This window comes from Polypterus senegalus, chromosome 2, assembly GCF_016835505.1.
Source record: "Polypterus senegalus isolate Bchr_013 chromosome 2, ASM1683550v1, whole genome shotgun sequence".
Classification (NCBI taxonomy): Eukaryota; Metazoa; Chordata; class Cladistia; order Polypteriformes; family Polypteridae; genus Polypterus; species Polypterus senegalus.
Window position 1 is genome coordinate 318,836,028 of NC_053155.1, and position 25,161 is coordinate 318,861,188.

Consider the following 25,161-nt stretch of genomic DNA (forward strand, 5'->3'; position numbering starts at 1 on the left):
CACATGACCCTGGAGGAGCAACAACATGCAACTTCATACAACATCCGCCGTCATCCTCGAAGGCCTGGTATCGTAAAACCTGTATATCTGTGGCAAGATAAATTAGAACTCTAAATAGCCTCGTCTGTGTTACGTGTCTGTCTGTCTTACATCCCGTCTTCTACGTCGATACACATGAAGTTATCATATTTCGATAATCATTGTGTTTATCAACAGATTGTATTGTTCTGTTTCTTACAACAAGTGGGCTTCATTTACCTCGACAGAAGTCTCACAGCCAGAGACCATCACTTACAGAAAGAGATAAACGAAATAAAGTAGGAGCCGTACCAAATTTTTTAATTATTAAATTACTGTCATAGATTACAAAACTGATGATTGTTTTAACATTGTAGAAGATTACATGTTCACTTTGTGTTGTATTTTATTTATGTCTATACTTGGGGGTTCCCCCCTGCTCAATTTGCTCGCCAATCCAGCCGGCCTGCAGTATGTGCCAGCCACGTCACATCTCTGCCACTTGCGTTGTGAAGAGGGGGGCTGAGCGCACCCCAAGGAGACCCGGTCGCTCCTCCAAAACCCCCTCTTAAATGGTGACACAATGGGAAACAAATACAGTTTATTTTTTTTACCTCCTCTTTGCTCGATCAGCTGCTGCTGCTGCGGCCATGCCGTGTGATCTTCATCTTGCAAGATGCTTTGAACATTTAAAATCCTGTACAACAGCTGTCCTACTCTTTGTCTTTTATTTCCAGCCCCGGGCCTAGTTAAATCTCTTGGTACAAAGTCTTGTCTCGTGGGATGCGAGTTCTTAAAGTTTTTTAGTTTATATTTTAAAAATGGAATAAGAATCTGAAAATCTAAGAACATCACATTAAAGTTCGATAAATTCTGAAAAGAATGATAGCAAACATATATATGTAGGTTTTAAAATAAGCCCAATTTAGAGTGTGACAAAACACGTGACATAAAAATGTCACAGAAAATCGTTGCACTTTTAGGCTTAGGATTTTATATATAGAGTAGACACAGTATTGTATTCTTCTCTGTTAGCTTTAAATCCCATCACGAGTAAAATTAACTTTGTTGTTTAATAGTGAAGTAATGAATTGGTTTACACATTATTTTATTTATATGTCAGATTTAACCAAATCTGTATCTTTCCAGGCACTCATTAATTATATCATACCCATACCGTCCTGGGTATGACGTTCATCTGCACCCAGCCCTGAATTAGGCCCTCCAACCTGTAGGGAAAAACCTGAGGGTTGGTGGCAGGATTGGCACTCCAGCCATTTTAAAAAAAGCTGAGGTGTCACCCGTGGCATGGCTGCATTCGGGTCCTAATCTGAGATCCTGAGCTGGTTTGTCATGTGGTGGGTGCCCCTAACCTTAACCTTAGCCATAATATACTTCGGCAGGGGGTCATTAGTGCTATGTGAAGGTGACGTGACTTATGTCCTGTTTTCGTTAATGACGCATCCTGAAGATTAAAAATAGACAATTACTGATCTCTGTAAGCAAGAAAGCTGATAATATGTTTTTCTAACTAAAGGTCACCAAAATGTCACCCACCGGAAATGACCCAGCTCAAAAGGTATGAACTAGGCAACTTGGGATTGATTTATGACGTAGCTAAGAAAAAAGGGCACCATTTTCAAGCCCAACAAGATCATTAATATAACAAGAACGGTTTGCGCAGCATCGATGTAACCTGTGTCACACACGAGAGTAGGAGGCAGCTAAAGGTCCTGAGTAGTTGTAATACCACCACCGACCAGGGGGTGGCGGAGTGTACTGACTGTCTTTCTCAATTACTTGCAGACCATTCCTGGGAAATCCCGCCAGGTTCCAGCCCCAGACATGATGTCATTTCAGGGTCCGCTGCCAAAGATGACGTAACTTCAGGTCCTGACGACATCACTTCCAGGTCCAGCCCCAGAGATGATGTCACTTCCAGTCCCGAGGACATCACTTCCAGGTCCGGCCCCAGAGATGATGTCACTTGAGGGTCCACCACCAAAGATGATGTAACTTTCGGTCCCCGAGGATGTCACCTCCGGTCCCGACAACATCACTTCCAGGTCCAGCCCCAGAGATGATGTCACTTTCGGTTCCCGACGACATCACTTCCAGGTCTGGTACCAGAGATGATGTCACTTCCAGTCCCCGAGGACATCACTTCTAGGTCTGGCACCAGAGATGATGTCACTTATGGGTCCACCACCAAAGATGATGTAACTTCTGGTCCCTGAGGATATCACCTCCGGTCCCGACGACATCACTTCCAGATCCAGCCACAGAGATGATGTCACTTCCGGTCCCGTAGGACATCACTTCCAGGTCTGGCACCAGAGATGATATCACTTCCGGTCCCCTAGGACATCACTTCCAGATCCAGCCCCAGAGATGATGTCACTTCCAGGTCCGACCCTAAAGATGACTTCACTTCCTGAATGGGCCTTTAAATCCGCCATCTTTACTGTATGTGATCAGTTCTGTTTTGGACTCAGGCTTGTCAACAACTCTTTAAAAATCTCTATATTTGGGGCAGCCAGAACACATTATACGGGTGGCTGCCTCAAACCTTCGTGATGTCTGGTGTGTTTATTTGTGACATCTGACAGGTAAGGAGAGCAGCCTGGAACAATGAAGACTTCACTGGACTAGTCAGTGGGGGGCGCTAGACGCCGTCAAGTGAGCATGTGTACCGTGTGGCCATCATGTTCACAAATGACAGAGTGAGTGGAGTAACGTATCAACAGCAAATTTTGAGTAAAGACTGAATATTTGTCTGTGGAAACTATTTGGATGATGCAGAAGGCTTCTGGGGACAATGCAACGAGTGCAGCGCAAATAAAAAATCGGGCATGAAATGCTTCAAAAATTGCTCCCTCTACAGCTCAGATTTGGCATCCTGAGACTTCTGGCTTTACCCAAAACTAAAGTCACCTTTGAAAGGGAAGAGATTTGAGACTGTCGATGAGATTTGGGAAAATTAGACAAGGCAGCTGAAGGCGATTCAAACAAAGGAGTGTTTTGAACAGTGGAAGAGACGCTGGGAGAACTGGCTGAGGTCCCAAGGTGGCTACTTTGAAGGGGACTGAGGTGTCCTTGTCCTGTGTACAATGTTTCTTGTGTCTTGTATCTTCTCCAATAAACGGCAGGAGGTGGACAGACCCCGTGTAGCAGGTGCATTGTGTTAATTGGGCATTCGGGACCTTAATGTGAAAGTTCAGCATCTATGCTAAGAAAGACCCCCTTTTGTTAATTACGTATTGTGGCTTAGTGCTCTTCCTCAACACCAAACACTCAGTTCTTTTACTGACATTATGACAGCATTTCCTACATTTATTTGGCATCCCTGGCTGGGCCATGAAGCAGAGGTCTCTCACCATTTTCCTACAATGACTTGTGGCTTAATGGTGACACACACAGGCCACATATCTGATCTTGTCCTCACGGGCCTAAGCACAGCTTTGGAAACTGTAGACCACAATATGACCTTGGTCAATGGGTGGGTCTCTTGGGGAGCATTGTAAGTTGGTTTTAGTCTCGTTTAACAGGTAGGAAATATTCAGTTAGTTGTGGCGATTGTAGCTTGAGGACCCATGACATTTTTATATGGAGGATCTGCTCTGGGCCTGCTGTTATCTTCAATCTCCATACTTCCATTAGGACAGATTATATTGAAACACAAGGCGAACTACCACAGTCATACGCAGAGGACACACAGCTTGACTTAAATATATCACTCTCTGGGCTCACTCATTTAATGTGTTACTAGTATTACAGAATTCTCAAAAGTTAAATAAGGAAAAAACACAGAGGTTGTTGGAGACAATTAGGAAAAGTGAGGGCTGTAAAAATAAACTTGATCTCTTAGTACTGAGAGTCAAGACAGCAGAAAAGACTTCAGGTGTAGTCATGGACTCTGACCTAAACTCCATCCATCCATTATCCAACCCACTATATCCTAACGACAGGGTCACGGGGGTCTGCTGGAGCCAATCCCAGTGAACGCAGTGCGCAATGCAGGAAACAAACCCCAGACAGGGCGCCGGCCCACCTCAGTGACTTAAACTTTAACTCTCAAATTAACCAGATTAATAGGACAGCATTTATCAAATGAGGAAAATTGCAAAAGCTAGGCATCCTCTAACATTTCAAAACGTTGAGAAATGAATTCCTGCTTTTGTTTTTAGTGGATTACATCACTGTGACAAACTCCGAAAAGAACGACGTACTGTAAGAAAGACATCGATGGACTGCAGTGAGTGCAAAATGCAGCAGCAAGAATCTTAACTAGAAAAAGAAAACTGGGGCAGATCACACCAGTCCTAGCGTTGTTGAAAAGGTTACCCGTGTCTTTTAGAATTCACTTTAAAATGCATTTAATGGTACTATATATAAAGCTCTACAGAGTCTTGCTGCTTCCCATATTTTGGAGTGCCTGTCCCATTACATCTTCGAATAGCAACATGTTTATTAATCCAAAACCAAAGCATAACAACAACAACAACAACATTTATTTATATAGCACATTTTCATACAAACAAATGTAGCTCAAAGTGCTTAACATAATAAGAAGTAAAAAGAAGTGCAGAGGTGGCCTTCTGCTGTTATGCACCAAACATCTGCAATCTTTTACCAATGCGCTAATACCATGGAGCATTTATAACAACACCAAAAAACTACTTTTTAAAGTGACTTATCATAGCTGCATGTTAGTTCTACTCCTAGTGGACTGTACAAATAAAGTTCTATCTATCTATCTATCTATCTATTATATAGTGCCTTTCACATCTATCTATCTATCTATTGTATAGTGCCTTTCACATCTATCTATCTATTATATAGTGCCTTTCACTCTATCTATCTATCAATCATATAGTGCCTTTCACTCTATCTATCTATTATATAGTGCCTTTCACATCTGTCTATCTATCATATAGTGCCTTTCACTCTATCTATCTATTATATAGTGCCTTTCACTCTATCTATCTATCAATCATATAGTGCCTTTAACTCTATTATATAGTGCCTTTCACATCTATCTATCTATCATATAGTGCCTTTCACTCTATCTATCTATTTTATAGTGCCTTTCACATCTATCTATCAATCATATAGTGTCTTTAACTCTATCTATCTATCTATCTATTATATAGTGACTTTCACATCTGTCTATCTATCTATGGATTTACAATCATTACCAATTGCTGTTTCCTTTTTTTATCATTTTTCTGTTTTCTCATCACCACCATCTGATGTCATGTGCAGCTGCCCCTGATGTTGGAATGAAAGTGAACACTCCAACTGTCAAGATGCCCTTCAGCAAATCTTCTACGGCAAAACTTGGAAAACAGTGAGGAACGACTTATGCACATTAATGTTTGGTAAGTGCATGCAGTTTTGTGAAATGGACACAATCATTAATTTCCCAGGTGATTTAGCAATAGCGAAACAAGATCACTTGCTCACCTACCAGCGACTGGAGCAATCTGGTTTTATGCCTAAGAAGTCTACCATCGACTGCATCCTGGCACTGAGGGTACTCATGCAGCGCAAACGCGAATATCAGCAGAGTTTCTTTGCAGCCTTTGTCGATTTTCACAAAGCGTTCGACTCAGTTGATCGAGCTGCCCTGTGGGACATCCTGAGATTTCATGGGATCCCCTCGAGGTTGCTGGATATCATGGCTGGCCTGTACACTGGTACTGGGAGTGCTGTAGTGCAGAGAGGAGGTAGGACCTCTGTGTTTTTCCCAGTTGATTCTGGGGGTCCGTCAGCAGTGTGTTCTGCTCCTAATCTGTACAATGCTTGTATGGACTGGGTGTTGGGCAGAGTTGCGGGGTCCAGCGGCTGTGGGGCATCTGTTGGTACAGAGAGATTCACTAATCTTGACTTGGCTGACGATGCTGTGATCTTCGCAGAGTCAATGGAGGCTCTGATCGGGGAGTTCAAGAGACTGAGTGAGGAGTCTTGTGAGTGTCCTGATAAAAACCAACATCCAGGCCTTTAATGACCTCTTGGGCACGGCCATCAGCAGTGTGTCTGTCTGCAGAGAGAGTGTCACCTCGTCATTGAGAGGTTTACTTACCTTGGCAGTGACATTCATGTGACTCTGGTGACTCTTCCTATGAAGTCAGTAGACGGATTGGGAGAGCACTGGGGGGTCATGAGGTCGATAGAAAGATGTGTGTGGTGCACCAGATATCTGCAAAAGGACAAAGGTCCAAGTCTTCAGAATCCTGGTGCTCCCAGTTTGTGAGACCTGGATGCTATCCAGTGACCTGAGATGAAGACTGGACTCCTTCATGCGTGTCTCTCTCCATAAAATCCTTGGGTACTGCTGGTTTGACTTTGCATTGCTCATGGAGTCCTGAATGAGGAACATAGTGAGGGAGCGTCAGTTATGGCACTACGGCCATGTGGCGCGATTCCTCGAAGGTGATCCAGCTCACAGGACACTCATTTTTGAGGACCCGAGTGGCTGGACCAGGCCAGTTTTTGATATTTCATGTCCCCTTTTCTCCTACCACAGACTTCTTCCAATGGCCAATACCCCGACAGCATCCCTACTACATGAACAACTTTAACTGGTATGGAGAGTGAAGGGTCCACGTCACACCATCAGTATGGACTACAGGATTCTGGAATGGTGGCTCTGAAGCTAAGGATCTGAGCCAGTACTCAGAAGGTTGCCAGATCGAATCCCCACTACTATTTCTGCCATAAGAGATCCTACTCTGCTGGGCCCTGAACCTGCCGTTGCTCCTGAGACGCTGTACAATGGCTGACCCTGCGTTCTGACCCCACGGGGTACGCATAAAACATCAAATTCCTAAGAAATTGTATGAGATGAAATAAAGAACCAGGAGGAGACACTTGAGGAGGCTGTGCTGAGGTTTAGATCCAGAAGTGCTTTTAGGACTATTGACTATTAAAAGGAGTTGCTTGACATCTTTTTAAGTGGCTTAGTTATTTTACAAGCTGCCGCTTTTGTTCTTAATGTGTTCTGCTTGCTTGCTTTTCACTTGCCTTGTTTTTCAAGGACCAAGGACGCTGTGTGTGTTTGAGGGAACTGAGGAGACAAGTTTTTGTTTTAGGACATGGCGGCTCTGCTGGGCCCTTTGACTCACTAGAGTCAACTGAACAAGGTTATGGAAAAACCTTCAACGCCCCCAGACTTAAAGTAAACTTGCAATACATATAAATAGTTTAGCATGTGGGCTGGCACCCTGCCTGGGGGTTTGTTCCTGCCTTGCTCCCTGTGCTGGCTGGGATTGGCTCAAGCAGACCCCCGTGACCCTGTGTTAGGATATAGTGGGTTGAGAAATGACTGACTGACATTTTAGCATTTAAGTTTATATATTAAGGCTCATGAACATTTCAGATGATCAGACTAAAAGCAAGCTGTATTGTGTTAGTTAGGTTAAGAAGTGAGGTGATGATGTGTGAGCAGCAGGATGGTTTTAATGCCAAGAAAGAGCACCACTGATGTGATGTTTGCTCTGAGGATGTTGATGGAGAAGATTAGAGAGAAGGCCAGAAGGAGTTGCATTGCGTCTTTGTGGACCTGAAGAAAGCAAATGACAGGGTGAGTGAGAGGAGCTGTGGTATTGGATGAGGAAGTCGGGAGTGGCAGAGAAGTATGTAAGAGTGGTACAGGATATGTACGAGGGAAGTGTGACTGTGGTGAGGTCTGTGGTAGGAGTGATGGAGGTGGGATTACATCAGGGATCAGCTCTGAGCCCTTTCTTATTCACAATGGTGGTGGACAGGCTGACAGACAAGATTAGACAGGAGTCCCCGTGGACTATGATGTCTGCTGAGGACATTGTGATCTGTAGGTTGAGGAGACCCTGGAGAGGTGGAGATATGAGAGGAGAGGAATGAAGGTCAGTAGGACCACCAGGACAGAATACATGTGTGGGAATGAGAGGGAGGTCAGTGGAATGGTGAGGATGAAGGAAGGTGGATGAGTTTAAATACTTGGGATCAACAGTACAGAGTAATGGGGAGTGTGGAGGAGAAGTGAAGAAGAGAGTGCAGGCAGGGTGGAGAAGAGTGTCAGGAGTGAATTGTGACAGACGGGTATCAGCAAGAATGACAGGGAAGGTCTACAGGACGGTAGTGAGACCAGCTATGTTATATGGGCTGGAGACGGTGGCACTGGCCAGAAAGCAGGAGACAAAGCTGGAAGTGGCAGAATTAAAGATGCTAAGATTTGCATTGGGTGTGATGAGGATGGACAGGATTAGAAATGAGGACATTGGAGGGTCAGCTCAGGTTGGAGACAAAGCCAGAGAGGTGAGATTGTGTTGGTTTGGACATGTGCAGAGGAGAGATGCTAGGTATACTGGGAGAAGGGGGCTAAGGATAGAGCTGCCAGGTAAGAGGAGAAGAGGAAGGCCTAAGAGGAGGTTTATGGATGTGTTGAGGAAGGACATACAGGTGATGGGTGTGACAGAGCAAGATGATAAGGACAGAAAGATATGGCAGAAGATGATCCGCTGTGGCGAACCCTAACAGGAGCAGCCGGAAGAAGAAGAAGAAGAAGAAGAAGAAGAAGGTTGAATTATACAGGAGTTTTAAGAATTAATTGATTATCAAGGTTAGTCCCTGTGCTGGTAAGTCAGACCGTATGTGACTGTGCGCCACTGGCTGATGACGCGGCTGTCTGTGCTCACAGGCTGTAACATCGGCCTGTATACATACATTCTAGATCACGGGTGTCCAACTCCAGGCCTGGAGGGCCGCAGTGGCTGCAGGTTTTCTTTTTAACCCTTTTCCTAATCAGTGCCCAGTTTTCACTGCTAATTAACTTCTTTTCCTTTTATTTTAATAGCCCTGTTTTTAAGGATTAAGTCTTAAGTATTAAATGACAAACAGAAACGAGACATCAAACGAGCCAACAGATGACCAGCTAAATCAGGGCTTCAAACTCCAAGCAGTTCGTTAATGAGAAGCTGATTCTTGCTGTTAATTAAGCCCGTTATTCAACTCCATGGCTTGTTGTTGCTCTCTTTTTGCCATTTCCAGAACTGTTGATATTCAATTTTTTTCTAAGAACTCCTACAATATTTTGGTAACCTGAGGGATCGACCTTACTGAGACCTTCATCTTTAGTTTCAGATTTTGTTTGATGGGTACAGGTCAGCTGGTCAGGTCCTGCTTGTTTTATGTCACATTACTGTCCGGCTGCTAATTAACGAAAAAACAACTAAGTGGCCGGAGTCAAGCTAATTAAAGTTGAGGCTAAAGAAGTTAATTAGCATCAAAAACTGGTCACTAATTAAGAAGATGGTTAGAATGAAAACCTGCAGCCACTGCGGCCCTCCAGGACTGGAGTTCGACACCCCTGCTCTAGATAGCATTTAAGTTCCTATGCCAATGCTTCCTCATAAATCAATATCTTAATTAATCAAGGTAAAACAACATGCATTATATCAGCTGTCAGTCAGCCATTTCCCAACCTGCTATATCCTAACACAGGGTCTGCTGGAGCCAATCCCAGACAACACAGGGCGCAAGGTAGGAACAAATGCCCACTTCAGGGCACACACACACACACACACCAAGCACATACACATTAGGGACAATTTAGGATGGCCAATGCACCTGACCTGCATGTCTCTGGACTGTTGGAGGAAACCCACGCAGACACGGGGAGAACATGCAAACTCCATGCAGGGAGGACCCAGGAAGCGAACCCGGGTCTCCTAACTGCAAGGCAGCAGCGCTACCCACTGTGCCACTGTGCCGCCCATTATTTCAGCTGGCTTTAATCAATATAAAAATGTAAGGGTTCATTAATAAGGTCTTTAGCGCTGTGCTTGCCAACTCAAGGCCACTCGCCTGCTTCCAGCTCCAGCAGCTCAGCCCTTATCAGTAAAGCTACCAGCAGAGCTGCCTATGACTTTAGTTTTACTCCATGCTGGTGCAACAACCAAGTATTAAGTGAACAGCTCAGTCTCTCCTAAGTGGGTCATCCTGGTTCCAACTTAATGATGAGGGCGGATCACTTCAAAGGCTTCCAGTTTTTATTATCTCAGGATTGGGAATGTGAGGAATGTAAAACATGATCAGATGATTGCCATCTCCAAGCCAGGTGGCATTTGAGTCCTAATGGTTGTTGTGAAAAGACTGGTGATTATTCGGGGAAAGATGTTTACAGGGTGAGGTAACGGTTATGAGGTACAGCACGAGGCCATTATTACAAGGATAACATGGACAGTGGATGACGAGGAATACAGTACGTACCGATGTGATTAGAACTGAAATTAGAAAAGAACCGCGCCCGATCCACCGCGCTCACTTCATGAACTGAGACAGGCTTTAAATGCTCTGCAAATGTCTCCTATGCTATGCAATAAAGTCTTCAATTCTGACTGCCTTCCTGAAGACTCTGCTCATTTTTTACTGAAGATTTCTCCACAACAGCCGCACCCCGGAAACGCCAGACCGAGTCAATCCTTGAGTCCTTAAATTCTGTGCTGACCAACTTTGTGGTGTCCTCTGTTGGGCCCGTCATGAAGGCTCCAGAATGTGCCGCTGCTGTGGAAAACATCCTGCACTGCAGTTTTTTTTTTTTTTTAATTGTCGTCATGTTTTCTTGGTAATTTCTCAATATGTGCTTTTTATTATTGTGTGTGTACAGACCTTTGCTCAGTGAAAGTTGTGTGAAAATGTGATTTGCAAATACATTTTCCTTCCTTCCTTTCCTTGTGGCCGAAAGAACTCAATCGCAGATACGAGAGGCGGCAGAATTGAGTTTCCTCTCCACCCCAAGGGTGTCCGGGCTCAGCCGTGATGACCGGACGACGAGTGCAGACATTCAGGAGGAGCTCAAAGTGAAGCTGCTGCTCCTCCACATGATAAAGAGCCAGTTGGAATGGTCCAGGTGTCAGATTAGGGAGTCACCCTGTGGAGATGTTTCGGCACGTCCAACCTGGACGAGAGATCTTGGGGCAGATCAGGGACACACAGATTAGGAACTGGCCAAGGGTCACCTCGTTATCCCCCTTGAGGAGTTTGAAGAGGTGGTGAGGAAAAGAGACGCCTGGTGTAACTCTGATCACACTGCTGGAGCTCTCCCAGGTGGGCCGGACCCCGAAAACGGGTGGATGGCTGGCCTGCAGTAACAGGTACCAGCAGCAATAAGAACAACACAGCATGTGTTAATACGCCATCTGACCGCTGAGTATCTACTGCATCAGGCTGATAGGAAAAATGCAGTCAGGTCAAAAATTGTGTTTTTAAAAGAAATAATAAAAAAAAAAAAAAAACGCTTACAGGACAACATGTCGAATTTTGCTGATGTTACTTCATATGCTGTGCTGACTCAGAAGATTTCCCACACTAACTCAATGTAAAGATTACAACAGCTAGTTTAAGAAATGCATGTCCCAATCATTCTAAAAAGGAAGCGATTAATGATAAAGATGGAAGGACATGCTGGTAGATTTCAGCGTCCAAACTGGTCCTTGTTAAACGTGGCCGAGTAAAATGAACACATTTCTTCATCGAGCACGGATGGCACCTTCAGAGTATGTCATACTGATAGATAATTTTCTTTGGATTATTAATAAATTATTATTAATAACAAATTATATGGCCAGCTGCCATAGCACATGCACTTCAGAAGAGGTCAACCACCTGAAGTTAAGCCTGTTCAGGGTCTGGCCAGGACTGGGATGGGAGGCCATCTTGGAAAAACTTGGGTTGCTGCTAGAAAAGGTGTTGGTGAGGCTAACTAGGGGCACTTACCAGGTGGTCTGCATGTGGATCCCTAAGCCACAGTGCAGTGACAGGGACACCGTACTGTAAGAATAGCACCGTCCTGAAACTGAGGTCCTGACCGTCTGTGGTCACAAAAGATCTCTGGCCTTTCTTCATAAATAATAGAGTGTATCCCGAGGTCCTGGCTAAACAGTCCACTATGTCCTGGTCATTCTGGCACCTTAATTATACCCCTGTCTCTTATTGGCTGTCTCTCTCACCCCTTCACCAGCTAACAGCTAATGTGTGATAAGTGTACCTGCTGCCAAAATGGCTGCTAATGCATCCTGCAGGTGAATGCCACACAATAGTGGTAGCTGAAGTGGCTCCCTACACAATGAGAAAAGCACTATATAAATGTAAAGAATTTAGTATTATTATTATTATTATTATTCATCCATCCATCCATTAACTAACCCACTATATCCTAACTACAGGGTCAGGGGGGGTCTGCTGGAGTCAATCCCAGCCAACACATGGCACAAGGCAGGGAACAAACCCTGGGCAGGGCGCCAGCCCACAGCAGTGTATTATTATTATTACTCACTGAGAAAAGCACTACATAAATGTAAATAGTTTATTATTATTATTATTATTATTATTATTTTTTTTAATCAGAATATTCAGTTCAGGATGGTGTGGCACCATCCAGTCTCTGAATTCGGCATCAGACAATATTTATACAACAACAATATTTATTTCTAGAGCACATTTTCATACAAATGCTGTAGCTCAAAGTGCTTTACATGATGAAGAAAGAGAAAAAAAGACAAAATAAAATATAAAATAGAATTTACTGGCCACTATCATATACAGTACACACACACACAGACCCCAAACCAGATATCTACACTAACCGGTACAGACTTGGGATGTTCAAGAAAAATTTCTAATTTCTCGCCTGAAGAAGGGGCCTGAGTTGCCTCAAACGTTTGCATATTGTAATCTTCTTTTTTGTCACATTTTATTGAATTTATTAAGGGCGGCATAGTGGTGCAGTGGGTAGTGCTGCCGCTATGCAGTTAGGAGATCTGGGTTCACTTCCCGGGTCCCGAGTTTGCATGTTCTCCACATGTCTGCGTGGGTTTCCTCTCACAGTCCAAAGACATGCAGGTTAGGTGGATTGGTGATTCTGAATTGTCACTAGTGTGTCTGTGTGCACGTCCTGCAGTGGGTTGGCACCCTGCCCGGGGTTTGTTTCCTGCCTTGTGCTCTGTGCTGGCTGGGATTGGCTCCAGCAGACCCCCGTGAACCTGTAGTTAGGATATAGCGGGTTGGATAGTTGATGGATAGATAAATTTATTAAAATCAAATAACATTCCATACAAGCAAGTCAAGTTTTACAAAACTAGGTTCGAAACAAATCAACCTCCACACATACATACAGTAATCTTTAGCCAAGTTAGCCAATAAAAGGGGTGATTTTGCTTGAGTTCCCCCTGAAAATAATAAAGGCCTGTCTAATCCAATCTAATGAAAAACAAAAATGATAAAGAACATGAAACCCAGGACCCTCTTGAATTCCATGCCACCCAGGAAAATTATTTTCAATAAGAAGAACTGCCTCTAACTGGTCGAGTAGGTCAGCAGTAACAGTTGTTCAGAATTGTGCAAGCTGGCCGTATTTTTTAGCACAATTAATCCTGGGCCTCCGACTGTGCCGGGCAGAGACAGCACTACTTACAGTACAGTAGAAGGCCCTTCAGAACGAACGCCAGCAAACTCCACAATGCCAAAAGAGATAACGAAGAGCAAAACAAGCAAATTCAAAGCAAGATAAAGTTACAGGAAAAAGTTTAGACAGGAAAACAAAAAATGGTTATAAATAACATTAAATCAGAAAAAACAAAGCCAGAGACAAAGCGCATGGTGCATTCTGGGATCTGCTTAGCTGGTTTGAAACTTTGCTTCTGAATGCTTTGAAATCCCTTCAGTTTTATTTTTGCCCACCACCTCCTGACTTTCTGGTATGAGAAACACCACACACCCCAACATGATATGCCATAAGACGCATCTTGATGTCTACTGTAAGTGCCATGGTGGACAGACTGGCATCTTATCTGGGACAGAAGGGGAATTCTTGCCCAGCAGGGAGGCCAAAAAACTGAAACACAACATGAGGGGTGGCGGTTGTTGGGATGGTTATCTATTCCTAAAAGAACAATGGATGGACACTTTCTGAGTATGACAGGGGACGGTGCTCCACTGATTCCCCCAGACTTACCTGAGACTTGTAGTTTTGATGAGGTGGTATTATGCGTTTAAAATTGTCTTATCAGTTCATCATCATCATTTGTTACCCCACGTTTGCTTATTACACATTTTGAAACAGGGAGTCATATTCAAAAATAACAAAATGTAGATTCATGTGCTAATAGTGTACATAAAATAAACTGCTCAAAAAAATTAAAGGACCACTTTGAAAACACATCAGATCTCAATGGGAAAAAGAAATCCTCCTGGATATCTATACTGATATAGACTGGGTAATGTGTTAGGAACGAAAGGATGCCACATCGTTTGATGGAAATGAAAATGATCAACCTACAGAGCCCTGAATTCAAAGACGCCCCAAAAATCAGAGTGAAAAAATGATGTGGCAGGCTAGTCCATTTTGCCCAAATTGAATTGCAGCAACTCCAAATTGTATGCAGCACTTTGTATGGCCCCTGTGTTCTTGTATACATGCCTGACAACATCGGTGCATGCTTCTAATGAGATGACAGATGGTGTTGTGGGGATCTCCTCCCAGATCTGGACCAGGGCATCACTGAGCTCCAGGACAGTCTGAGGTGCAACCTGGTGGCATTGGATGGACCAAAACATAATGTCCCAGAGGTGTTCTATTGGATTTAGGTCAGGAAAGTGTGGTGGCCAGTCAATGGTATCAATTCCTTCATCCTCCAGGAACTGCCTGCATACTCTCACCACATGAGGCCAGGAATTGTCGTGCACCAGGAGCCACTGTACCAGCATAGGGTCTGACAATGGGTCCAAGGATTTCATCCTGATACCTAATGGCAGCCAAGGTGCCTTTGTCAAGCCTGTAGTGGTCTGTGTGATCCTCCATGGATATGCCTCCCCAGACAATCATTAACCCACCACCAAACTGCTCATGCTGAATGATGTTACAGGCAGCATAATGTTCTCCATGGCTTCTCCAGACCCTTTCACTTCTGTCACGTGCTCAGGGTGAACCTGCTCTCATCTGTAAAAGCACAGGGCACCAGTGGTGCATCTGCCAATTCTGGTATTCTATGGCGAATGCCAATCGAGCTGCATGCTGCTGGGCAGTGAGCTCAGGGCCCATTAGAGGACATGGAGCCCTTGGGTCACCCTCATGAAGTCTTTCTGGTTGTCTGGTCAGAGACATTCACACCAGTGGCCTGCTGGAGGTCATTTTGTAGGGCTCTGGCAGTGCTCATCCTGTTCCTCCTTGCCCAAAGGAGCAGATACTGGTCCTGCTGATGGGTTATGGACCTTCTATGGCCCTCTCCAGCTCTCCTAGAGTAACTGCTTGTCTCCTAGAATCTCCTCCATGCCCTTGAGACTGTGCAGGGAGACACAGCAAACCTTCTGGCAATGACACGTATTGATGTGCCATCCTGGAGAAGTTGGACTACCTGTGCAACCTCTGTAGGGTCCAGGTATCGCCTCATGCTACCAGTAGTGACACTGACTGTAGCCAAATGCAAAACTAGTGAAGAAACAGTCAGAAAAGATGAGGAGGGAAAAATGTCAGTGGCCTCCACCTGTTAAACCATTCATTCCTGTTTTGGGGGTCATCTCATTGTTGCCCCTCTAGTGCATCTGTTGTTAATTTCATTAACACCACAGCAGCTGAAACTGATTAACAACCCCCTCTGCTACTGAACTGACCAGATTAATATCCCATAAATTTCATTGACTTTATGCTATACTCTCATTAAAAAGTGTTCCTTTAATTCTTTCGAGCAGTGTATATTTATAGTGGAAAGGATTGTGGATGTTAGGAGATGCCTCTCAACTCCTGCACCCCGACTTATAAATGGTGTCACCATCAACAGGGTGGGATCATTGACATTTATTGGCACAGTCTGAACTGGGTTGGAAACATAAATTGTTCTAATTGGCAAAGCTCGACAGCAGATATTTTTCCTCAGTTGAATTAAAAAGCTGAACCCGTACCAATCGAGCTGTTGTTGAAGGAATCCTCACTTTCTCCATAACAGTCCGATAAGGTCAAGCATCTGCTCACTCAACGCGTGTCATTTGGACAGCAGACCTGATACTGGACTCCACTCAGGTCCTGCATACGTGAACAATGAAATCTGACAAGGCCTTGTTGCTACCCTGTCCCGATATCTCATCCAGATTCTTCCTAAATGACGTTACAATTTCTGCTTCAACATCACGGGTCAGGAAATATGAGCAAAGACTCATTCAGTTATTACCATCGTGGAAGTGCCAGCGGTCACCTAACGCATGGGTGGGCAATCCCAATCCTGGAGGGCCGCCGTGCCTGTAGTTTTTTTTGTTCTAGCCTAGTTTCTTAAAACATTAGAACACTCTGGACAAGAACAGGCCATTCAGCCTAAAAAAGCTCGCCAGTCCTATCCACTTGTTTACTCCAAGAAAACATCAAGTCGAGTTTTGAAAGTCCCCAACATCTATGAGAAGATGTTAATGAGAAGTCCATTATTGCTGATGAAGCTCTTGTTGCTCAAATCCCATTTTGACTCTTTATTTTAGTGGTCTTGCTTGATAAGGTCCCCCGCCATTACTTGCTTATTTCAGTCTTAAAGTGATGAACCCAGCCACAGGGGAGGCACAAACCAGTGTGTTTCTTCATGCTGGTCCCAAGCCCAGATAAATGGGAAGGGTTACATTAGGAAGGGCATCCGGTGTAAAATTTTGCCAAATTAATATGCGGGCAACAATACAAAATTTCCATACCAGATCGGTCGAGCCCCTGGTTAATTACAACTGCCACCAGTACTGTTAGCCAACAGGGTGCTGGCGGAAATTGGGCTACTGTTGGCCGAAGAAGAAGAAGAAGGAGAAGAAGAAGAGGAGGGAGACGTGTCCAGAGGCAGGAGGAGAGGAGGAAGGTAAAGAGAGTAGAACTGAGGGTAGGAACTTTGAATGTTGGCAGTATGACTGGTAAGAGGAGAGAGTTAGGCGATATGAAGGAAGGTCGATATATTGTGAGACTAAATGGAAGGGGAGTAAGGCCAGGTGGATCGGAGGGGGATTCAAATTGTTCTATCATGGTGTGGATAGGAGGAGAAACGGAGTAGGAGTTACTCTGAAGGAACAGCACGTCAAGAGAGTTTGGAGGTGAAGAGAGTATCAGACAGAGTGAGGATTATGAAGCTGGAAATTGGAGGTGTGATGATGAATGTTGTTAGTGCATATGCACCGCAAGTTGGGTGTACGATGGGTGAGAAAGAAGATTTGTGGAGTGAGTTGGCTGAAGTCATGAACAGAAACTGGTGATTGGAGCAGATTTCAATGGACATGCTGGTGAAGGGAACAGAGGAGACGAGGAGGTGATGGGTAGTGTCACACATGGGCGATTAGGATGCAGTCAAAGAGCCTAAACGTGAGTAAAACATCGCAAGATAAGGGGTTGTCACGTGGTACTTGCCTGAACTGTTTTTCTCTCATCAACAAAAAGCAAGAAGAAAAATAATACAGCAACTTCCGGGTTCCAAAATGGCTGTGATGACGTCACCACCGGCCACCATTGATGACGTCACTTCCAGCACCCACAAAACACCTCACTTCCAGCTCATCAGAAAAACGCTGTTTCCGGATCCTTGCCAACACCTTGCCAACCATTTCCTGTCACATGTTTTTGCTTTCTATATAACCGCCATTTTGAAAGCAGTTCATTGTTCATTGTACTTTCTCAAGACTCTGAATCATTTCATTTTCTTATTGTCTGATGACAATATATGGGGACGGTCCCCAAATCTTTATTTTGTATGTAGTGACGTTTATTCTCCACAGTAGGTATGGTGTCAAGGAGATGAATGAAGAAGGTCAGATGGTAGTGGATTTTGCCAAAAGGATGGACATGGCTGTGGTGAATACGTATTTGAAGAAGAGGGAGGAACACAGGGTGACGTACAAGAGTGGAAGAAGATGCACACAGGTAGATTACATCCTATGCAGAAGAGCCAGTCTGAAGGAGATTGGAGACTGCAAAGTGGTGGCAGGGGAAAGTGTAGTTAAGTAGCATAGGATGGTGGTCTGTAGGATAACGTTGGAGATCAAGAAGAGGAAGACAGTGAGGGCAGAGCCAAGGATCAAATGGTGGAAGTTGAAAAAGGAAGACTGCAAGGTTGAGTTTAAGGAGAAGGTGAGACAGGCACTGGGTGGCAGTGAAGAGTCACCAGACAGCTGAGAAACTACAGAAGATGTAATAAGGGTGACAGCAAGAAAGGTGCTTGGCGTGACATCTGGACAGAAGAAGGAGGAAAAGGAAACCTGGTAGTGGAATGGAGAAGTACAGGAGAGTATACAGAGGAAGAGGATGGCAAAGACAAAGTTGGATAGTCAGAGAGATGCAGAAAGTAGACAAGAGTTAAAGGAGATAAGGTGAAGGTGAAGAGAGAGGTGGAAAAGGCTAAAGAAAAGGTGTATGATGAGTTGTATGAGAGGTTTGGACACTAAGGAGGGAGAAAAGGACCAGTGGGCTACAGAGAGGGGCCGAGCTGGGAAAGATGAGCAGCAGGTTAGTGTGATAAAGGATGAAGATGGAAACGTACTCACAAGTGAATAGAGTGTGTTGAGCAGATGGTAAGAGTACTCTGAGAGGCTGATGAATGAAGAGAACGAGAGAGAGAAGAGGTTGGATGATGTGGAGATAGTGAATCAGGAAGTGCAACGGATTAGCAAGGAGGAAGTAAGGACAGCGATGAAGAGGATGATGTGGAAGCATGGAGGTGTCTAGGAGAGACGGCAGTGGAGTTTTCAAACCAGATTGTTTAATGGAATCTTGGAAAGTGAGAGGATACCTGAGGAGTGGAGAAGAAGTGTACTGGTGGGCCGATATTTAAGAATAAAGGGGATGTGCAGGACTGTAGCAACTACAGGGGAATAAAACTGATGAGCCACAGTATGAAGTTATGGGAAAGAGTAGTAGAAGGTCAGTTAAGAAGTGAGGTGATAATTAGTGAGCAGCAGGGTGGTTTCATGCCAAGAAAGAGCACCACAGATGAAATGTTTGCTCTGAGGATGTTGATGGAGAAGTAGTGAGAAGGCCAGAAGGAGTTGCATTGCGTCTTTGTGGACCTGGAGAAAGCATATGACAGGGTGACTGAGAGAAACTGTATGAGAAAATCGGGAGTGGCAGAGAAGTACGTAAGAGTTGTACAGGATATGTACGAGACAAGTGTGACTGTGGTGAGGTCTGCAGTGGGAGTGATGGAGGTGGGATTACATCAGAGATCGGCTCTGAGCCCTTTCTTATTTGCAATGGTGATGGACAGGCTGACAGACGAGATTAGACAGGAGTCCCCGTGGACTGTGATGTTTGCTGATGACATTATGATCTGTAGTGAGAGTAGGGAGCAGGTGGAGGAGACCCTGGAGAGGTGGAGATATGAAAGGAGTGAAATGAAGGTCAGTAGGACCACCAGGATAGAATACATGTGTGTGAATGAGAGGAAGGTCAGTGGAGTGGTGAGGATGAGGGGAGTAGAGCTGGTGAAGGTGGTTGAGTTTAAATACTTGGGATCAACAGTACAGAGTAATGGGGATTTGGAAGAGAAGTGAAGAAGAGAGTGCAGGCAGGGTGGAATGGGTGGAGAAGAGTGTCAGGAGTGATTTTTGACAGACAAGTATCAGCAAGAGTGACAAGGAAGGCCTACAGAACGGTAATGAGACCAGCTGTGTTATATGAGCTGGAGACGGTGTCCACAGGAGACAGAGCTGGAGGTGGCAGAGTTAAAGATGCTAAGATTTGCATTGGGTGTGACGAGGATGGACAGTATTAGAAATGAGAACATTAGAGGGTCAGCTCAAGTTGGATGGTTGGGAGACAAAGTCAGAGAGGTGAGATTGAGTTGGTTTGGACATGTGAGGAGGAGAGATGAGGGGTATATTGAGAGAAGGGTGTTAAGGATAGAGCTGCCAGGGAAGAGGAGAAGAGGAAGAGCAAAGAGTAGGTTTGTGGATATGGTGAGAGAGGACATGGAGGTGATGGGTGTCACAGAACAGGATGCAGAGGACAGGAAGATATGGAAGAAGATGACCTGCTGTGGAAACCCCTAATGGGAGAAGAAGAAGAAGATTAACAATAAGATGCAAATGACAAAGGAGTCAGCAGATCTTCGTCAAACTTGTTTCCATTTACACCTGCTTGGATTCATCCTGAACTATTTGGTTTAATAAAACACTTAAGAGAAAAATGTGGCAGATCAGACATTTTAGGCTTCAAATCATTTGGATGATATCCTTGGAAAGGAAAAAAAAATCTACGACATATGAACCTAGCATTGCGGTCTAACAAGCCATGACATTTAAAAAGGTCTGAGATCGGCAAGGATTGGTTTCTAATAAAGCGATTGGGTTGGAAAGAAAACCTGCAGCCACTGCTGCCCTCCAGGACCGACACTGCCCACCCCCTGATCTAATGTAAGATCCGCTAGACGCTTAAGCTGTTCATTTCGACTGGAGTCGATGGTTGGCATTGTACATAGCAGTCTCAGGCTTGGCCTTGGAAACTCATTTCATGAAGCTCCCGGCACTCGTTGCTGAGAACTCCGTTGTGAGTGACACACCAGAGGAGAGGCCATTTTTACAATGTCATGCGTTTTCAGCACTCGGTGGTCCCGCTCAATCAGTGTGCAGGATCTACCACTTTGTGGCTCAGCTCTTATTGCTTCACAGTAATGGCATTTAGAGCTGACTGGGGGGCAGATCTAGCAATTTCACATCCTGACTTGTGGCAAAGATGGCATCCTATGACAGCCACTCATTTTGTAACCTTAACAGGGTCACATGGGGTGCTCCTGGCGCCTGTCCCAGCTAGAATAGGGGGCGAGGCAAGAATAAACCCTGGACAGGGCCATCAAAGTCACTGAGCTCATCGATATGTATGAGCCATTGGAGATTGCACGGCTGTGTGTTTGATTTGATGCCCCTGCTAACAAAGAAACGCCAGAACTCAATCATCTGGAGGAAGGAGGATCCATATAGTTTTGGCCATATAGTGTAAAGTGGACGTATTCCTATTCATATTTATCTTATTAGCTTGCACCTTAAAACGAGATGCACTTTGGGCTCATGCAGAACTGTGTTCATTGTCATGGAGTCTTCTTTGTCATTCATGGTGAAGGGTCTGCTTGCCTTTCTCCACTTGACCCAATCAAAGATGTCCTTTGGGGTGACGTTGACGTTTTCTCTTAACCTGTCTAACCAACGCTTCTTTGGCCAACTACATGGTCATCTTTCATTCAAACTGAGACGTAAGCCAACAAATTTTCATCGCTTCAAAGCATATGGCCATGCCAGCGTAGGCGTGCCTCTCACATCTTCTCAATGATCAACGCCACTCTCTTCATTTTCTGCATGTCTTCTTTCGTGACATGGTCCAAACGAGTATCCAATGGAGCTTCCTCATTTCCACGATGTGCGGTGTGAGTTCGCCGGCCAGCCTTCAGCTCCATACAGGGCCACTGGTGGCACCACCATCTTGTAGGTTTTAGCCTTGGGTGGATTTGCTCAGATCCTGGCCATCGATAGTGATGGTGCTTGCCATCTGCGGACCACATTCTACGTGCACTGTCTCCTTGATGTTTAGCTGCTGTCACACACGTGTGTACATGAGGGGCAGCTAAAGGTCTCAAAAGAGGGCAATTCAGTGTCGGACCAGGGGATGTCAGAGTGCGCTAACCCTTTTGCTCTTTCTTCTGCAGACCAACTATGGGAAATTCTGACTGGTCCCGATGACATCACTTCTGGTTTTGGTCCCTGATGTCCTCACTTTTGGTCCCGATGACATCACTTCCTCTGACCGGCTTTAAAAAAAAACGCCATTTTGTGTTTTGGGTTCAAGTCCGTAAAGACCGATTATTACTGATTTTTTTTTTAGCCTTTTCAAGCAACACCTTTTCAAGTATACGGGGTGGCTACCCCAAACCTTTTTGTGGTGTCTCTTGCTTCATTTCACACTGCATTCGATTTTTGTCAAGCTATGTTTTCCACGTTTATTCTAATCTAATCGGGTGGCACGGTGGCGCAGTGGGTAGCGCTGCTGCCTCACAGTTAGGAGACCAGTCTGGGTTCGCTTCCCACATCTTTGCATGTTCTCCCCGTGTCTGCGAGGGCTTCCTCCCACAATCCAAAGACATGCAGGTTAGCTGCATTGGCGATCCTAAATTGTCCCTAGTGTGTGTATGTGCGCCCTGCCCAGGGTTAGTTTCCTGCCTTGTGCCCTGTGTTGGCTGTGATTGGCTCCAGCAGACTCCCGTGACCCTGTAGTTAGGATATAGCGGGTTGGATAATTGATGGATTTTAATCTAATTAATTCTACTTTCAAATCAAATCTCGTCCAATCCAATCCAATGCAGATGTTCTACGGCCTATCCGTTTACTGTTAATAGACCACCATTGCAAAGTTCTGCACACCTGAGCCTTTACCTGGTGAAGGGGGCCACATACTGTTCAGCACATTGAACTGAAATTAGGGAAGACCATAACCTAATGCAATTCATTCAGCCATTCATTTTTCCACTGTTGTGGGGGCAACAGTCTTAGCAGTGAGACCCTACATGTCCGTTAAACCACTTGTCAACTCATATTGTGGTATCCCAAGGCCTTCCCAGGACATCATAGTGAACCCTGGGTCTTCCCTGAGGTTTCCTCCCATAAAAAGGGAGAGTCATGTGGGAGGCATCCGTATCAGATATCCGGACCACCTCAACTGAGGAGGCTCAGCAGCTCTACTACGTGCTTCTCCTGGATGTCTGTTCTTCTCACCCTTATCTCCGCCACCACCTAATGAAATGCTCTAATCTCTCTATTATTAAAAAAAAATCCCGTGGGAGGGAATGACTAGGAGACGATACGTGATCTTCACATTAAGATAAATAAAAGACTGGCCATGGCTCGGTGGCCATTCTCTTTCGTCTCGCGGGGATACAGAACATGAGATTCTTGCAAGACACGGCCTACTTACAAGCAATATCAGAGCACGGCCAGCAAAAAAAATCAGTAGCGTAAAGGCACGCAGCACACACGAATATAGGGGTCTCAGTGCATATAAAGCGTATAAAGGACAATACGTTATAAATGAAACATTGACGATTAAAAGATCTCATTAGTGCAAACAAAAGGAAATGAATCATCAGGACCAGGTGTAACTGAAAAAATAGCAGGACAAAGCGAGGTGAGAAATAAAAGGCAAAGAGCCTTCGCATCATTCAATGCACAAAACGTAGATTTACACAATCACAGAGCATACGCTATGAGAATCTGTGGTCCAGCAACAGTTAAAGCAACGACAAGTTTAATTTCAAAGAAAACACAATTCGGTCAGGTGTGTATTTATGATCACGGAGAAGCGATCACAATGTGAACAGCAGAGACACAAAGTGGCAAAAAGGACAGCGGCTGTACAGGCTTTAAACTGATCGACGCTGCCCACCCTTCACAACGCGAGCAGCGTTATCCGTCCTGCGAGAAAGAGATGTAACCACGCCTTGGGCCGGAAATAAAGGACAAGTATTGTTTTTACAACGTCACGCGAGACAAGGCAGTGAGCCATCATTTAAAACAAGTCCACTGACATCTAACCTAGCAGTTGTTGGATTGCTTTTGGCAGACACGCATCATGTGCTCCCAGCTCTTAAAACGACGACATGCGACAAGAAGAACAGGCAGCTCAACAGCAGATGATCCGACGGCATCTCCTTAGGGTGTGTTCATCCGCCACAACACAAGTAGCGTTATTCGTCCTGTGAGAAAGAGATGTAACCACGTCCGGGGCCGGAAATAAAGGACAAGTATTGTTTTTACAAAAGTTTTTCAAGTAAAAGTGAAAATAATGCACATGTAACAATTCCTATGAAAATAACAATCTCTTTAAATTATATATCAGGTAAACCAAACACGGGGGTGGGAGCGGAGCCCCCCCAGTATAATAAAAGAATGACTTACCACCCCCAGGGAGAACATCACGTTCATAAATACAGAGTCGGTAATTAAAATGTTTCTCCAGTACAGAAGGCATCGTCTCCAGTATGAACTTCTCTTCTTCTGCATGGTATGATGGCGTAGTACTTGATTTACACCAGGTGACATAGGCGTCATAGTCCTTTCCATCTGAAATAGAAATAAATAAGAAGATAGATGAATAAAACAAGAGGAATAATAGGATGATTGAAAAAGTGAGGATCTGATTAGAATTCCAAGAGCTAAACGTTAAAGAAGTGGCGATGCGACCTTCTGCTGTTATGCACCTCAAATCTGGAATAGCTGACCGATAAGAAATTTGCCAGGCTGATACGGTGGAGCTCTTTAACAAACTGCTAAAAACTCAGTCCTTTAACATGGCTTTCTCAAAGCATCATGTTAGTGTAACCCTGATATCCTGTATATGCATTAAATTATTATTTTTATGATATCTCTGCAATCCGTACTAACCCCTACTTTCTCTGCTGTTCTTTTTCCATTTTATTTTGTGCCCCCACCACCTAAACCTGCAGCCACTGCAGCACTCCAGGACCAGAGTTGGAAACCCCTGATCCATCCATCCATCCATTATCCAGCCCGCTATATCCTAACTACAGGGTCACGGGGGTCTGCTGGAGCCAATCCCTGTCAACACAGGGCACAATATCAGGAAACAAACCCCGGGCAAGGCGCCAGCCCACCGCAGGACACACACACACCAGGGACAATTTAGGATCGGCAAGGCACCTCTATGTCTTTGGACTGCAGGAGGAAACCCACGCAGACACGGGGAGAACATGCAAACTACACGCAGGGTGGACCCAGAAAGTGAACACAGATCTCCTAACTACGAGGCAGCAGCGCTACCCACTGTGCCACCTTGCCACCCCTCATTATTGTTTGACTGGTAATTATTGTCACACACGTGTGAGTAGGAGGCAACTAAAGGGCTTGAGTAATTGTAATTCTACACCAGACCAGCGGGTGGCGAGGTGCGCCGACTGTCTCTCTCAGTTCCTTGCAGACCATTCTCGGGAAATCCCACCGGGTTCTGGCACCTCTGATGACGTCACTTTCTGGCCCCGGCACTTGTAATGACATCACTTCTGGTCGCGGCGCCTTTGAAGAAGTCACTTCCGGTCCTGGTGCTTATGATGACATCACTTACGCCAATCCAAAAGACATCACTTCCGGTTTCCAGGACCATCA

At 44.9% G+C, this 25,161-nt stretch overlaps 1 protein-coding gene across 1 annotated transcript in view; it reads right to left on the reverse strand.

Annotated features, from left to right (window-relative positions):
* LOC120524086 (interleukin-18 receptor 1-like) overlaps window positions 1–25,161 on the reverse strand; it is a 138,015-nt gene that overhangs the window by 6,437 nt on the left and 106,417 nt on the right. Inside the window, exon 10 of the mRNA XM_039745943.1 lies at window positions 23,938–24,102. Coding sequence (XP_039601877.1) covers window positions 23,938–24,102 — 165 coding nt within the window. The remainder of the gene's footprint in view (window positions 1–23,937; window positions 24,103–25,161) is intronic.